Source organism: Daphnia carinata, unplaced genomic scaffold (genome assembly GCF_022539665.2).
Source record: "Daphnia carinata strain CSIRO-1 unplaced genomic scaffold, CSIRO_AGI_Dcar_HiC_V3 NW_026453151.1, whole genome shotgun sequence".
NCBI lineage: Eukaryota > Metazoa > Arthropoda > Branchiopoda > Diplostraca > Daphniidae > Daphnia > Daphnia carinata.
In genome coordinates this window covers 13,727-29,448 of record NW_026712554.1, presented here as the reverse complement: position 1 = coordinate 29,448, position 15,722 = coordinate 13,727, and the positions used below count along the sequence as shown (strand labels likewise).

At 36.6% G+C, this 15,722-nt stretch overlaps 1 protein-coding gene across 1 annotated transcript; it reads right to left on the bottom strand.

Moving 5' to 3' along the window:
- Positions 1 to 10,829: 10,829 nt before the first annotated feature.
- Positions 10,830 to 12,361, bottom strand: LOC130702750 (uncharacterized). The gene is made up of 5 exons (XM_057524368.2): positions 12,036 to 12,361; positions 11,693 to 11,969; positions 11,468 to 11,626; positions 11,206 to 11,403; positions 10,830 to 11,142 (listed from the first exon to the last, which is right to left on the bottom strand). The coding sequence occupies exons 1-5, from the start codon at positions 12,156 to 12,158 to the stop codon at positions 10,922 to 10,924; spliced, it is 978 nt and encodes a 325-aa protein (XP_057380351.1). The 5' UTR covers positions 12,159 to 12,361; the 3' UTR covers positions 10,830 to 10,921.
- Positions 12,362 to 15,722: the final 3,361 nt, after the last annotated feature.

The following is a 15,722-nucleotide window of genomic DNA, read 5'->3' as shown; positions in this document are numbered from 1 at the left end:
AGTTGTTTATGGTGAAGGTTATTGTTCGTGCCGTGCGTGTGCTGTTTCAGGATTTTTTTTTGTAACACTTAGTGAACATCATCGCGTTAGAAACTTTTCTCGACTGATTTAGTGCTTCGGTTAACTGTGGCTACTGCCGTCTTACGAATTAGTGTTAACAGTGTCGATCCTGATTGTTTTCTCTGTGTAAGTGCTTCTGTCGGTCCTGTCCAGCGGTCCCCCCTGTTCCTGGCCGGCTGCCCGTTCAGTTCCTGCCCAGCAGCCCGCGCTGTTCCTGCCTAGCTGCCCGCGCTGTTCCTGCCTAGCTGCCCGCCTTTGGTTCTTACTGAGGCCCCTTCACATTTTGGATTATTTATATGGAATCTCAAACCGTAAGTTCATTATTCATTTTACTAGTGCTGGGCCGATCCCAGACACAGTGTATCAGGCTCGGAACGGATAGGCAACGGTTCGAGTGCTGGTATTGTTACTATAAGTTTAAGGGCATTGAGACTTGTCACCTCAATGGGCACAGGTATCGGGATTGGTTCACAGTGTCGTCGTGGAAACCAATTGTCTAATATGGTCAGTGGACCTTCAGTTAGATGAATATCTTAGTCGGGACATAGGCCGACTAAGATTAGAAATAATTGCGGTAGTTATTTAATTATATATGTAAATTATATGTGTGCTACTTTTTCAAATGCTATTTTCTATCTTCTTTTTTCACACAACTTAATGCTTTTGTTCATTCTTTTTATGGTTTTTCAGCTGGACTTTTTTTACGTCTTATTAACTAAATTTTTTCTTTTCTTTTTCTTCTTTGTTGATTTTGGCAGGGGGCTTTGCCTGGCAATTTTTTAAACTGTTTCCTCATGCCGTTCTAATGCTTTAGTTCTTTCTTCATTTTTTTTGTCCTTTTTCTTTACTTAAATTTCTTTTTTTTTTTCGCGAGTGCTGGTAGGGCGCTTTTAACAACGAAGTTTTTAACCGTTTTTTAGGCGCTTGAAAAGTTTTCCGTTTTTGATCACTCTTTTGGCAAATGATTTTGCTTTTGCGTGATTAGATAAATTTTTCTTTCCTTTTCTTTCGTTTTCACATTTTTGAAACCTTTTTCCGACGGCTTCATATCTTTGCCGTTTATTACCATTTAGGCAATTGATCTTTGCTTATGCATCAGTTAATCATTTTTTTTTCTCTTTTTTGCGGGTGTTCTCACCGTGTTTTTACCAAGCGACTTTTCTTCTTTTTCTTCAATCCGCTTCAAATTGCTATTCCCTTACAACTCTTTTTGGCAATTTATTCCCGCTTAGTGCGAAATTAATTTTTTTGTTTCTTTTTTCGTGGGTGTTGATTGGGGTATTTTAACAATTCTTTAAACGGCTTTTCGGGCCGTTTTAACGCTTTAGTTATTTCTTTTTCTTTTTCCAATTGATTATTGTTTTTTTTCCTTTTTCACAGTTAGGCATTTTGTTGTTTTTAATACTTCCGTATATTATCGATGCTTTCCTTCAGTACCAAGCTTTTTGTTAGAATTTTTTAATATAAAATCGTTTTATATTAAAATGAATTCCTATATGTCGACTTTAACGATAATAGCGGTGATACATGAAGATTTTGTCAGTACATTTGCCGTTATCGACGGACGCTTTCCCATTTTCATCTTGATTAATTCAACTTTCGCGAAGTTTGTATTCGATTACAAACGTATGTTCTAAATGTTACAATGAACTTTCCGAAATCTTGCCGAACTTTGATCAATCGTAAGTTCCAGTACTCTAGTTTTTTTCAAAGGTCCAAATGCAAATGCTTGTTTTTGTAAATATAGGGGAAAAAGTTCCTTATTTTGGCAAGGCATTTTGTTGCCAAACAGGAACGCTTATGGAAAGTGGATTTTCAACGGACCGTGCGTGTCCCATATCGTGCGCGTTCATACATATTGTCACACGGCGTATTTTGGGTGTTCCGGGTTTGGGCGATTATGAAGGAAGGGTGGCTTCTCCGCAACCGCATTCACGCAATGGTGATTCTTTTAACCATATTGAGATTGACATTGAGTTAGATCCGATGCATTTACTCGAGCCTGAGATAGGGAGAAATGACTTAACCAAGGAAAAGCACCAGATCTTTAAAATTTGTAGATAGATGGAAGGCCACGGAATGCCCGTGTTATTTTGAAAAGGCTTTGGTATGTCGGTTATCATAATGAATATGCTGATTACATTTATTCGTTAATGAATGTAAAGAAGTTTATGGGGCGTATTTTCTGTCTTTTTTCACAATTTGGTACACCTGTACGACGATGTGTTTGTCAACGTAAAATTTTCTTCAAAAATCCTTTAGATACGCCTATCAACCCCCAGAAACTGGAATTCGATCTCCGTCACCGTTGTTTTCGTAACGAGGCCCTGTACCACATAAAAAGTAACCGTAGAATACAAAGAAATGGAAGAGGCGCAGATAATTGTGTCTTTCTTAAGATTTATTCCTGATTGACAATATAATAAGAAACCAGGATTCATTGTGGGAGAAAATTTCGGATTTGTTTTCGTATCCTTTAATATAACATTTTTATCGTCGGAGATCCTTGCCCATTGCCTTTGAATCAAATTAAATTTAAAGCAGTAAGATTTGCCGACTTTTAAAGGCAATGGGATAGCTAAGAATTCTTTTGCAGTTTTTGATAACAGCTGTTTAGCATCTTTCAGTTTCCGCAACTTCAAACCCCTTTTCTTTTTTTACTTGATTAAAAAACTTCCGTTTACATATGAATCGTTATAGAGTGCAAATGTTTGTTTTTGTAGGGAAGTCGGAAGACGGAACCATGGGTTACAACGGTGCCCATATCGTGGTTTGACGGCGAAGTTTGTTGGTGGCCTCCTCCATCTTGAGTTAGGGTATGAACCAGATGTCTCTGTTCGGTATGGGTATTCTGTTTCTATACATAGCGATCCTTTTTTTCAATTAATTTTTAAACGTAACATGTCCTTTAGATACATATCATAACAGAATAGAAAACAAATAATCTACTTTTAATCGCCAGGAAAGCTAAACAAATTTTTGACAACAGCAGTTTAGCCCGAACAAAACCCCCCTTGAAAAGAACTTCCGTTCCAATATTGAGTGATGAGTCCGAAGACGAGTCCCCACCACCTCCTCCTCCTCCATCTTCTTTTTGTCTTTCATCTTCTATAGGTAATTATTAAATTTACATAAATAAGAAAACAAATAATCTTTTTAATCAGTTTTCCCCCCAGTTCCGCTTCAGTATTAGACTTACTTTGTTTATTTTTGAATAAGGCACCCCAGTTACGCGACCTGTCCTCATTACACGAATTTTACACCTTTCGTAGTTGATGATAATGACAGGGATTTCTATAGTAGTCAGGAAAAGAGTTGAGAAATAAAAAAGGTAATATTAACTATCCTAACTTATACATTCTGTTTTTATTTTTGGGATTTCAATATTTGTTTTGTTGTTTATTATGTAGGCTGCAGGGGAAATGGTAATTCTTCAGACGTTTCGAACACGTCAAATCAGTCAACAACTTCAAACAGCCCCTTATTGATGCCCACTGGAAACGGAGCCAACAACCGACGGCACCGAATTGCTAAAACTCATGGTGGTATATGTTTTTTAAATTTTTAATTCCGTCCGTTACTTTAAAGCAACTTTTTTGTAATGTAGAATCTCGCGATGAATTTGTTCATCGCGGGATAGTGTCTCTTTCACATGAAATGCGAGACCAAAGCTCCGTAGGAATGGCCGTTCTAGACCGACTCAACAATATAGAGTCGGCTCTGAAACAAAAGGATATCGAAACTGACCAAAACGAAGAATTTTTGGAAACGCTGCCTCTAACCACAATGGAGGAGTTTAAGAAGTTTAACGAAGAACTCAACAAACCCTGTATTAAAAAATGCTTGGTAAGTTTATTTATAATTATAAGTAATACATACGTTTAATTATGGCAATTTTATTTTATAGAACATTCATCTTATCGGGATTGGTGGTCACGACGCAAAAACCATCGTTCGGCTTATTACACGGCGCTTATTCACAAAGGATGTTGGGAAGCACTTCAGTTGGTTTGGACAGAGAGGAAATGAATGCCTCTCCGCTACGAATATCGGAAAATCCATTATAAGTATAAAAAATTAAAGTAATTAATTTTAATAGTATGTAATATTTTCAATTATAGTGGCCGCGAAAAGGACTCAACCAATGATTACCGAGCAAGATGCCATCAAGGTGGTCCAAGCTTTGCTGCGCCATTGTAAGGATAAGGAAAAAAATAATAATGTGAGGGGGGTTTAACTTAAGATCAGTTTTTTTTTATTTGTCTTCTAAACTTGACAGTTACGTGTTGTATGTTGTGGCAAATGTGAATACAAAGAAATTTCTCACCATAATTTGTGTTATATTATTTATTATTCATTTTTTTACGGTAGCCAGAAATGCTTAAAAAAAGGTATTAACATAATTCTCACATGTTCAGAGCATGTCCTTTTCCCGCCCAGCAGGACGTCCCTCGGATATCAATCGGCATATTCTCGGGAGGTCTTCCAATATTCAGTCGAGATCCGAAGGACATCCAACTCGGAGGTCAGGCAGTTCCACGGATGTCCGTAAGATGTCGCCGTTATCCAACTAGGATATACCACGGATGTCCGTGGGACCGAATTGTGCTATGTGGGTATTGGACTGGTAACCATCGCGTTTGGCGAACAACCAATGTAAAAACTCACCACCAGCTGGCGTTAAGTAAAACATGATAAACCTTGGTTCTTCGAATATTCGTTATTTGGCTATGCTTTTTAACTTTGAATCGGCAACCTGTTTTTGACGAATTTTATTAATTTTTATGATTTCAATGCGAAAATGACTGTGTTTAATGAAATCATTAGAATTTTACACACATAGTTCACTACAATTACAAGTACATTTGATTTAAATAGTTAAGGATATTGGACTGGTAACCATCGCGTTTGGCGAACAACCAATGTAAAAACTCACCACCAGCTGGCGTTAAGTAAAACATGATAAACCTTGGTTCTTCGAATATTCGTTATTTGGCTATGCTTTTTAACTTTGAATCGGCAACCTGTTTTTGACGAATTTTATTAATTTTTATGATTTCAATGCGAAAATGACTGTGTTTAATGAAATCATTAGAATTTTACACACATAGTTCACTACAATTACAAGTACATTTGATTTAAATAGTTAAGGATATTGGACTGGTAACCATCGCGTTTGGCGAACAACCAATGTAAAAACTCACCACCAGCTGGCGTTAAGTAAAACATGATAAACCTTGGTTCTTCGAATATTCGTTATTTGGCTATGCTTTTTAACTTTGAATCGGCAACCTGTTTTTGACGAATTTTATTAATTTTTATGATTTCAATGCGAAAATGACTGTGTTTAATGAAATCATTAGAATTTTACACACATAGTTCACTACAATTACAAGTACATTTGATTTAAATAGTTAAGGATATTGGACTGGTAACCATCGCGTTTGGCGAACAACCAATGTAAAAACTCACCACCAGCTGGCGTTAAGTAAAACATGATAAACCTTGGTTCTTCGAATATTCGTTATTTGGCTATGCTTTTTAACTTTGAATCGGCAACCTGTTTTTGACGAATTTTATTAATTTTTATGATTTCAATGCGAAAATGACTGTGTTTAATGAAATCATTAGAATTTTACACACATAGTTCACTACAATTACAAGTACATTTGATTTAAATAGTTAAGGATATTGGACTGGTAACCATCGCGTTTGGCGAACAACCAATGTAAAAACTCACCACCAGCTGGCGTTAAGTAAAACATGATAAACCTTGGTTCTTCGAATATTCGTTATTTGGCTATGCTTTTTAACTTTGAATCGGCAACCTGTTTTTGACGAATTTTATTAATTTTTATGATTTCAATGCGAAAATGACTGTGTTTAATGAAATCATTAGAATTTTACACACATAGTTCACTACAATTACAAGTACATTTGATTTAAATAGTTAAGGATATTGGACTGGTAACCATCGCGTTTGGCGAACAACCAATGTAAAAACTCACCACCAGCTGGCGTTAAGTAAAACATGATAAACCTTGGTTCTTCGAATATTCGTTATTTGGCTATGCTTTTTAACTTTGAATCGGCAACCTGTTTTTGACGAATTTTATTAATTTTTATGATTTCAATGCGAAAATGACTGTGTTTAATGAAATCATTAGAATTTTACACACATAGTTCACTACAATTACAAGTACATTTGATTTAAATAGTTAAGGATATTGGACTGGTAACCATCGCGTTTGGCGAACAACCAATGTAAAAACTCACCACCAGCTGGCGTTAAGTAAAACATGATAAACCTTGGTTCTTCGAATATTCGTTATTTGGCTATGCTTTTTAACTTTGAATCGGCAACCTGTTTTTGACGAATTTTATTAATTTTTATGATTTCAATGCGAAAATGACTGTGTTTAATGAAATCATTAGAATTTTACACACATAGTTCACTACAATTACAAGTACATTTGATTTAAATAGTTAAGGATATTGGACTGGTAACCATCGCGTTTGGCGAACAACCAATGTAAAAACTCACCACCAGCTGGCGTTAAGTAAAACATGATAAACCTTGGTTCTTCGAATATTCGTTATTTGGCTATGCTTTTTAACTTTGAATCGGCAACCTGTTTTTGACGAATTTTATTAATTTTTATGATTTCAATGCGAAAATGACTGTGTTTAATGAAATCATTAGAATTTTACACACATAGTTCACTACAATTACAAGTACATTTGATTTAAATAGTTAAGGATATTGGACTGGTAACCATCGCGTTTGGCGAACAACCAATGTAAAAACTCACCACCAGCTGGCGTTAAGTAAAACATGATAAACCTTGGTTCTTCGAATATTCGTTATTTGGCTATGCTTTTTAACTTTGAATCGGCAACCTGTTTTTGACGAATTTTATTAATTTTTATGATTTCAATGCGAAAATGACTGTGTTTAATGAAATCATTAGAATTTTACACACATAGTTCACTACAATTACAAGTACATTTGATTTAAATAGTTAAGGATATTGGACTGGTAACCATCGCGTTTGGCGAACAACCAATGTAAAAACTCACCACCAGCTGGCGTTAAGTAAAACATGATAAACCTTGGTTCTTCGAATATTCGTTATTTGGCTATGCTTTTTAACTTTGAATCGGCAACCTGTTTTTGACGAATTTTATTAATTTTTATGATTTCAATGCGAAAATGACTGTGTTTAATGAAATCATTAGAATTTTACACACATAGTTCACTACAATTACAAGTACATTTGATTTAAATAGTTAAGGATATTGGACTGGTAACCATCGCGTTTGGCGAACAACCAATGTAAAAACTCACCACCAGCTGGCGTTAAGTAAAACATGATAAACCTTGGTTCTTCGAATATTCGTTATTTGGCTATGCTTTTTAACTTTGAATCGGCAACCTGTTTTTGACGAATTTTATTAATTTTTATGATTTCAATGCGAAAATGACTGTGTTTAATGAAATCATTAGAATTTTACACACATAGTTCACTACAATTACAAGTACATTTGATTTAAATAGTTAAGGATATTGGACTGGTAACCATCGCGTTTGGCGAACAACCAATGTAAAAACTCACCACCAGCTGGCGTTAAGTAAAACATGATAAACCTTGGTTCTTCGAATATTCGTTATTTGGCTATGCTTTTTAACTTTGAATCGGCAACCTGTTTTTGACGAATTTTATTAATTTTTATGATTTCAATGCGAAAATGACTGTGTTTAATGAAATCATTAGAATTTTACACACATAGTTCACTACAATTACAAGTACATTTGATTTAAATAGTTAAGGATATTGGACTGGTAACCATCGCGTTTGGCGAACAACCAATGTAAAAACTCACCACCAGCTGGCGTTAAGTAAAACATGATAAACCTTGGTTCTTCGAATATTCGTTATTTGGCTATGCTTTTTAACTTTGAATCGGCAACCTGTTTTTGACGAATTTTATTAATTTTTATGATTTCAATGCGAAAATGACTGTGTTTAATGAAATCATTAGAATTTTACACACATAGTTCACTACAATTACAAGTACATTTGATTTAAATAGTTAAGGATATTGGACTGGTAACCATCGCGTTTGGCGAACAACCAATGTAAAAACTCACCACCAGCTGGCGTTAAGTAAAACATGATAAACCTTGGTTCTTCGAATATTCGTTATTTGGCTATGCTTTTTAACTTTGAATCGGCAACCTGTTTTTGACGAATTTTATTAATTTTTATGATTTCAATGCGAAAATGACTGTGTTTAATGAAATCATTAGAATTTTACACACATAGTTCACTACAATTACAAGTACATTTGATTTAAATAGTTAAGGATATTGGACTGGTAACCATCGCGTTTGGCGAACAACCAATGTAAAAACTCACCACCAGCTGGCGTTAAGTAAAACATGATAAACCTTGGTTCTTCGAATATTCGTTATTTGGCTATGCTTTTTAACTTTGAATCGGCAACCTGTTTTTGACGAATTTTATTAATTTTTATGATTTCAATGCGAAAATGACTGTGTTTAATGAAATCATTAGAATTTTACACACATAGTTCACTACAATTACAAGTACATTTGATTTAAATAGTTAAGGATATTGGACTGGTAACCATCGCGTTTGGCGAACAACCAATGTAAAAACTCACCACCAGCTGGCGTTAAGTAAAACATGATAAACCTTGGTTCTTCGAATATTCGTTATTTGGCTATGCTTTTTAACTTTGAATCGGCAACCTGTTTTTGACGAATTTTATTAATTTTTATGATTTCAATGCGAAAATGACTGTGTTTAATGAAATCATTAGAATTTTACACACATAGTTCACTACAATTACAAGTACATTTGATTTAAATAGTTAAGGATATTGGACTGGTAACCATCGCGTTTGGCGAACAACCAATGTAAAACTCACCACCAGCTGGCGTTAAGTAAAACATGATAAACCTTGGTTCTTCGAATATTCGTTATTTGGCTATGCTTTTTAACTTTGAATCGGCAACCTGTTTTTGACGAATTTTATTAATTTTTATGATTTCAATGCGAAAATGACTGTGTTTAATGAAATCATTAGAATTTTACACACATAGTTCACTACAATTACAAGTACATTTGATTTAAATAGTTAAGGATATTGGACTGGTAACCATCGCGTTTGGCGAACAACCAATGTAAAAACTCACCACCAGCTGGCGTTAAGTAAAACATGATAAACCTTGGTTCTTCGAATATTCGTTATTTGGCTATGCTTTTTAACTTTGAATCGGCAACCTGTTTTTGACGAATTTTATTAATTTTTATGATTTCAATGCGAAAATGACTGTGTTTAATGAAATCATTAGAATTTTACACACATAGTTCACTACAATTACAAGTACATTTGATTTAAATAGTTAAGGATATTGGACTGGTAACCATCGCGTTTGGCGAACAACCAATGTAAAAACTCACCACCAGCTGGCGTTAAGTAAAACATGATAAACCTTGGTTCTTCGAATATTCGTTATTTGGCTATGCTTTTTAACTTTGAATCGGCAACCTGTTTTTGACGAATTTTATTAATTTTTATGATTTCAATGCGAAAATGACTGTGTTTAATGAAATCATTAGAATTTTACACACATAGTTCACTACAATTACAAGTACATTTGATTTAAATAGTTAAGGATATTGGACTGGTAACCATCGCGTTTGGCGAACAACCAATGTAAAAACTCACCACCAGCTGGCGTTAAGTAAAACATGATAAACCTTGGTTCTTCGAATATTCGTTATTTGGCTATGCTTTTTAACTTTGAATCGGCAACCTGTTTTTGACGAATTTTATTAATTTTTATGATTTCAATGCGAAAATGACTGTGTTTAATGAAATCATTAGAATTTTACACACATAGTTCACTACAATTACAAGTACATTTGATTTAAATAGTTAAGGATATTGGACTGGTAACCATCGCGTTTGGCGAACAACCAATGTAAAAACTCACCACCAGCTGGCGTTAAGTAAAACATGATAAACCTTGGTTCTTCGAATATTCGTTATTTGGCTATGCTTTTTAACTTTGAATCGGCAACCTGTTTTTGACGAATTTTATTAATTTTTATGATTTCAATGCGAAAATGACTGTGTTTAATGAAATCATTAGAATTTTACACACATAGTTCACTACAATTACAAGTACATTTGATTTAAATAGTTAAGGATACCCACATAGCACATCTCTGCCGTCGGATGTCCGACTGGGATCCGAACATCCGTTAGATATCCTGTGCCATATCGGGTTGTTCCATGGATGTCCGTCGGCTATTAGAATTTGAAGCCCGGTGGAGGTGCCAAAACAAAATCCTGAGGACGTCCCTACAACAGCAAATAGGAGTTCAAATATTTTTTCTTTTTTCTAAATAAACGTTGTTAAAAAAAATTTAAACCATGTTTTAAATCGTTTTCGAAAAGGATTTAATATATAATGTAATAAAAATGTCCGTTATAAAATTGAACTCTCGTAGAAAAAATTTTTTTATTAAAAATTAGACCACGGCAAATGACATGATAAAATGTTAAACACATTACGTAACACATTGTTTTTGATCGGATTGCTGCATACTAGCCTGTTAATTTATTGACAAAATAATAATTGTTAAGTTAGTATTACTACTGTAAGAATTAGTTGTTTTTTTTAGTTTCTTTTTTCAATGCGTTGGGATGCAATGGATTAAACTCATTAAAAAAAATAGAGAATGAAAAAAAGAGTAAATCAAGAGTTGAGCAGGAGAGAGAGCGGCTGACTGGACTAGGGGATCTTCAGTATAGGTGCGTTGATTCACATGCCTTGTGGTAAAGCGACAGACTGCTGCCCATCGGCCACATCCTGGACCAGTCGATTCAATTCGGGAGCTTCTTTCAAAGCTACCAGAGTTGCGGCCAAATCTTCTGGATCCAACAATCCCGGTAGTGTCACGGAATCGCTCAACGCCGACAAAGGGTAGCCATCGCCATTGTCCGAACAACTGAACGAAAGATCGGAATCCATATTGGTTACGGCTGCATTCAAAATAAATTAATTACAATAACACTTCCAATCCAAAGAAGGTCAGATAAACATACCAGAATTAGATCCTTGAAAATTAATTTGGGAAAAATTGGCGGAAGAAGGATCTTGCAAGGCTTCCGCACCCAATCCATCGAGGCACGGAGCCAATTCCTGATGATTGTTGGCGTAGACTTCGCTAATGATCTCGTGGAAGTTTTCCAACTCCTGTTGGGCAGCATCGAGCTGAACGAAGCCCTCCGTTCCTGCATCGCCTTTGGGTACAAGAGGATCAGTTACGTAAAAAAAAAATACAATTCTCTTTTGATTTGAATTCACCATTGTTGGCATTCGAATTGAAATCGTTCCATTCGGCGGGTACGGGCGTGGCCGTGTAGCTGTACGGGCTGCTGGTGGCGGATGCGTTGTACGTGGAATTCCTGCTGCCGCAAGCGAAGGGCGTGCTGGGTTGCGACGCGGTCGCATAGCCTTGTCCAACTACCATACGACCGTACGAGACATGACTTACAGTGGGGTTGCGATCAGTTTCATATCTGGTGATACCTTGAGACTGGAATTGCTGGAACATGCGGTGAGGCGGGACAGACTGTGAGCGATTCATGACCGAGTCATTGACAATGCTCGGAGCTGAATCTAGAAGACCCTCGATCTCTTGGGCGAGTGGGTCGCTACCCCATAGATGTGGCACAGCATTGTTAAGCGTGGTCTGGACTAGGCCGGAAGCGGATATTTGGTGAGGACTCAAACCCAGAACTACGCTGGCCGAAACATGGCGTTGACGCAAATCTTTGCAGATGCGCTCACTTCCTCTTGGTTCCGTCTAATATGTGGGGGAGCAATTTTAGGTATGACGTCATATATGAATAAACGTGTTTTGTTTTTTTACCTGTTGCGGGAAGGATTGAACGAGAAGCGACAGAGGTGCGGATCGAGGCAATGAAGGTGATCCACAGGAACTGTGACGTGAGCGCACAGAGGCATTAAACAGTCCATCTTGACCGTGATTCATCAGAGAAGGCGTTGCATATGGCGTGTGACGGACTGTAATTGAGGCTCCGGATCAGTGACGAACTCGATTGACCAGCAGATTAGAGGCTGAATTATGGCGCGATCGGTTAACCGATATCGGCGTATTGAGCGGCGATACAAAAGCCGAATCGTTGCTGACGCTACTGGCCTCTGTAACGAAAGAAGTCGGGGTGTCCATGGTCATGGCCAAAAATTCATTTTTTTAACGTTTTTCTTTCTTTTTCCAGCTGAAATCGGATAGCGGATAGCGCCGTAAATAATCAGTAAGTTCTTATGCTGATATTTGCTAAAAGCGTAGACAACCGTTTCCAGAATAAAGCCCAAGTAAGGTACTAATTCTGTGCATGCTTCTTCCTCAAGAGTGGAAAAAGCTGAACAAGCTGCCTGTTTAACTTGCTTGTTGCCATTCAGGATCCGTTTCAGCAACTGTAGAATATTTTAAAAATTTAAAGGATAAAACTAGAGAAATTTTTTATTAATTGTAGCAACCTCAGTCATTAGCGGTTTTACACAGTGATCGTGTGGTTGTTTGAGTTGTTCCAAGAATTGTTTGAGTTGTTTGATGAAAACGAGGAATATTAGGTAACCATTTACCACCAAGAATCCCATCGATACCTTAAAAAAGAACAAGTAAGTATTTACTGAAACGTATATGTTAATGAAACTGTTCGTTGAACTCACCAATTGTGTGGAGTGCAAATTTCTGCTTCATTTTGGGATTATTTTGGCTCGGGGAGCCACAACATCAATAATAGGAATACAAAATATCTTTTGGGCCCTAATTAAACCAAACAGCTTTAAAAGGTATTTTTAAATGATATTAATACAGGCATATTGAATGGAACGTTACCTCCAAATAATGCACAATGTTTAAAAATACTTTTTCAATGGCAATTCTGAAGTGAACTTCTTCATCATTTGGAAGGGAGCAGTTGTAAATAATCCCATTCATCTCTAAGTATATACTGTCGACCTCTGATATCTAAATATAAGAAAAATGTTACGTTAAGCGAAATAAACTACTGTAAATGTTAACTTGCCTGGTATCCTTTTGCTGTTTCACTAGCGCAGACGTATCGTTAACACTCGCCATTCGTCAACTGAATCGAAGTTTAGCATCGACAGGTTACCCAATGTTTGCCATATTTTTTTTGTTGTTTTTTTAAGTAATTCGCAATTATTATTTGAAACAGACTTTACAAACTTACAGTAATATTTAAACTATCTCCGTGTAAAAAACTGTTTCAATAAAGGAAGTTGTTCTATAAAAGGATTTTTGAGAAGAAACTATTCACCAGTGTTTAGGGAAAGACTACTAAAATGGCAAATAATGGTAGTTTCGACTTCCAAATTTTCGCATGCGGATTCAGAATTTCAGCCAGTCATTGTTGAGTTGTTTATGGTGAAGGTTATTGTTCGTGCCGTGCGTGTGCTGTTTCAGGATTTTTTTGTGTAACACTTAGTGAACTTCATCGCGTTAGAAACTTTTCTCGTTAGCGACTGATTTAGTGCTTCTGTTAACTGTGGGCTACTGCCGTCTTACGAATTAGTGTTAACAGTGTCGATCCCGATTGTTTTCTCTGCGTAAGTGCTTCTGTCGGACCTGTCCAGCGGTCCCCCCTGTTCCTGGCCGGCTGCCCGTTTGGTTCCTGCCCAGCGTCCCGCGCTGTTCCTGCCTAGCTGCCCGCGCTGTTCCTGCCTAGCTGCCCGCGCTGTTCCTGCCTAGCTGCCCGCGCTGTTCCTGCCTAGCTGCCCGCGCTGTTCCTGCCTAGCTGCCCGCGCTGTTCCTGCCTAGCTGCCCGCCTCTGTTCCTACTGAGGCCCCTTCACATTTTGGATTATTCATATGGAATCTCAAACCGTAAGTAATTATTCATTTTACTAGTGCTGGGCCGATCCCAGACACAGTGTATCAGGCTCGGGACGGATAGGCAACGGTCCGAGTGCTGACATTGTTACTATAAGTTTAAGGGCATTGAGACTTGTCACCTCAATGGGCACAGGTATCGGGATTGGTTTCACAGTGTCGTCGTGAAACCAATTGTCTGGCCATGGTCAGTGGACCTTCAGTTAGATGAATATCTTAGTCGGGACATAGGCCGACTAGGATTAGAAATAATTGCGGTAGTTATTTAATTATATATGGAAATTATGTATGCTACTTTTTCAAATGCAATGAATTGCCTTCTTTCTTCACACAACTTAATGCTTTTGTTCATTCTTTTTATGGTTTTTCAACTGGACTTAACTTACGTCTTACTAATTAAATTTTTTCTTTTTTTTTTCTTCTTTGTCGATTTTGGCAGGGGGCTTTGCCTGGCAATTTTTTAAATTGTTTCCTCAGGCCGTTCTAATGCTTTAGTTCTTTCTTAATTTTTTCTCCTTATTCTTTACTTAAATTTCTTTTTTTTTTCGCTGGTGCTGGTAGGGCGCTTTTAACAACGAAGTTTTTAACAGTTTTTCTTATGGCGCTTGAAATGCTTTTCCGTTTTTTATCACTCTTTTGGCAAATGATTTTGCTTTTGCGTGATTAGATAAATTTTTTTGTTTCCTTTTCTTTTCGTTTTTACATTTTTGAAACCTTTTTTTCCGACGGCTTCAATCTTTGCTGTTTATTACTACTTTTTTGGCAATTGATCTTTGCTTATGCAAGATCAGTTAATCATTTTTTTTTCTCTTTTTTTGCGGGTGTTCTCACGGTGCTTTACCAAGCGCCTTTTAATTTTTCTTCAATCCGCTTCAGATTGCTATTCCCTTACAACTCTTTTTGGCAATTGATTTCTGCTTATGCGAAATTAATTTTTTTTTTTTTTTCTCGTGGGTGTTGATTGGGGTATTTTTTCAAACCATTCTTTAAACGGCTTCGTCAGGCCGCTTTTACGCTTTGGTTATTTCTTATTCTTTTTCCAATTGATTATTGTTTTTGTCTCCTTTGCCTTTTCACAGTTAGGCTTTTTGTTATTTTTAATACTTCCGTACATTATCGATGCTTTCCTTCAGTACCAAGCTTTTGTTAGAATTATTTTAATATAAAATCGTTTTATATTAAAATGAATTCCCGTTATCGACCATATAGTGCTAGATATAAGAGGAAAAGAGTACGCGAAGATATGGAATACATCCGGGAACTTAATGATGATGCAGATTTTGATGCTGCCTATTCAAGTAGTTCTTCTGATGTCGTTGACTTTAACGATAATAGCGGTGATACAGAGGAAGCTGAAGATTTTGTCAGTTGCGTAGGGGATGAAAATTTAAATGTAAATGAAATTTTTAGTGACGGTTCACCGTTATCGACGGACGCTGAAGACGGTTTCAGTGATGATGACATTGAGATTGTAGGCATATCTAGCGCTGACGAGGTGGAAGAAAGTAGTGAGGAAGAAGGGGTTCCCAACTTTCGCGAATTATTTGCTTTATGGGCAGTTACCTGGGGAATTAATCAAAATGCAGTTGATGCTCTTTTAGCAATTTTTCGTTTGTTTTCATGGGGTATGAACTTTCCGAAATCTTGCCGAACTTTGATAAAGACACCTCGTAAGGTT

Bases quoted from the DNA above. Each gene is read 5' to 3' on its own strand.
- LOC130702750 (XM_057524368.2), bottom strand. From the start codon at position 12,158: ATGAATCACGGTCAAGATGGACTGTTTAATGCCTCTGTGCGCTCACGT. The intron at 11,970-12,035 runs GTAAAAAAACAA...CCCACATATTAG, and splicing joins TTCAATCCTTCCCGCAACAG to ACGGAACCAAGAGGAAGTGA. The intron at 11,627-11,692 runs GTATCACCAGAT...GTCGTATGGTAG, and splicing joins CCAGCAATTCCAGTCTCAAG to TTGGACAAGGCTATGCGACC.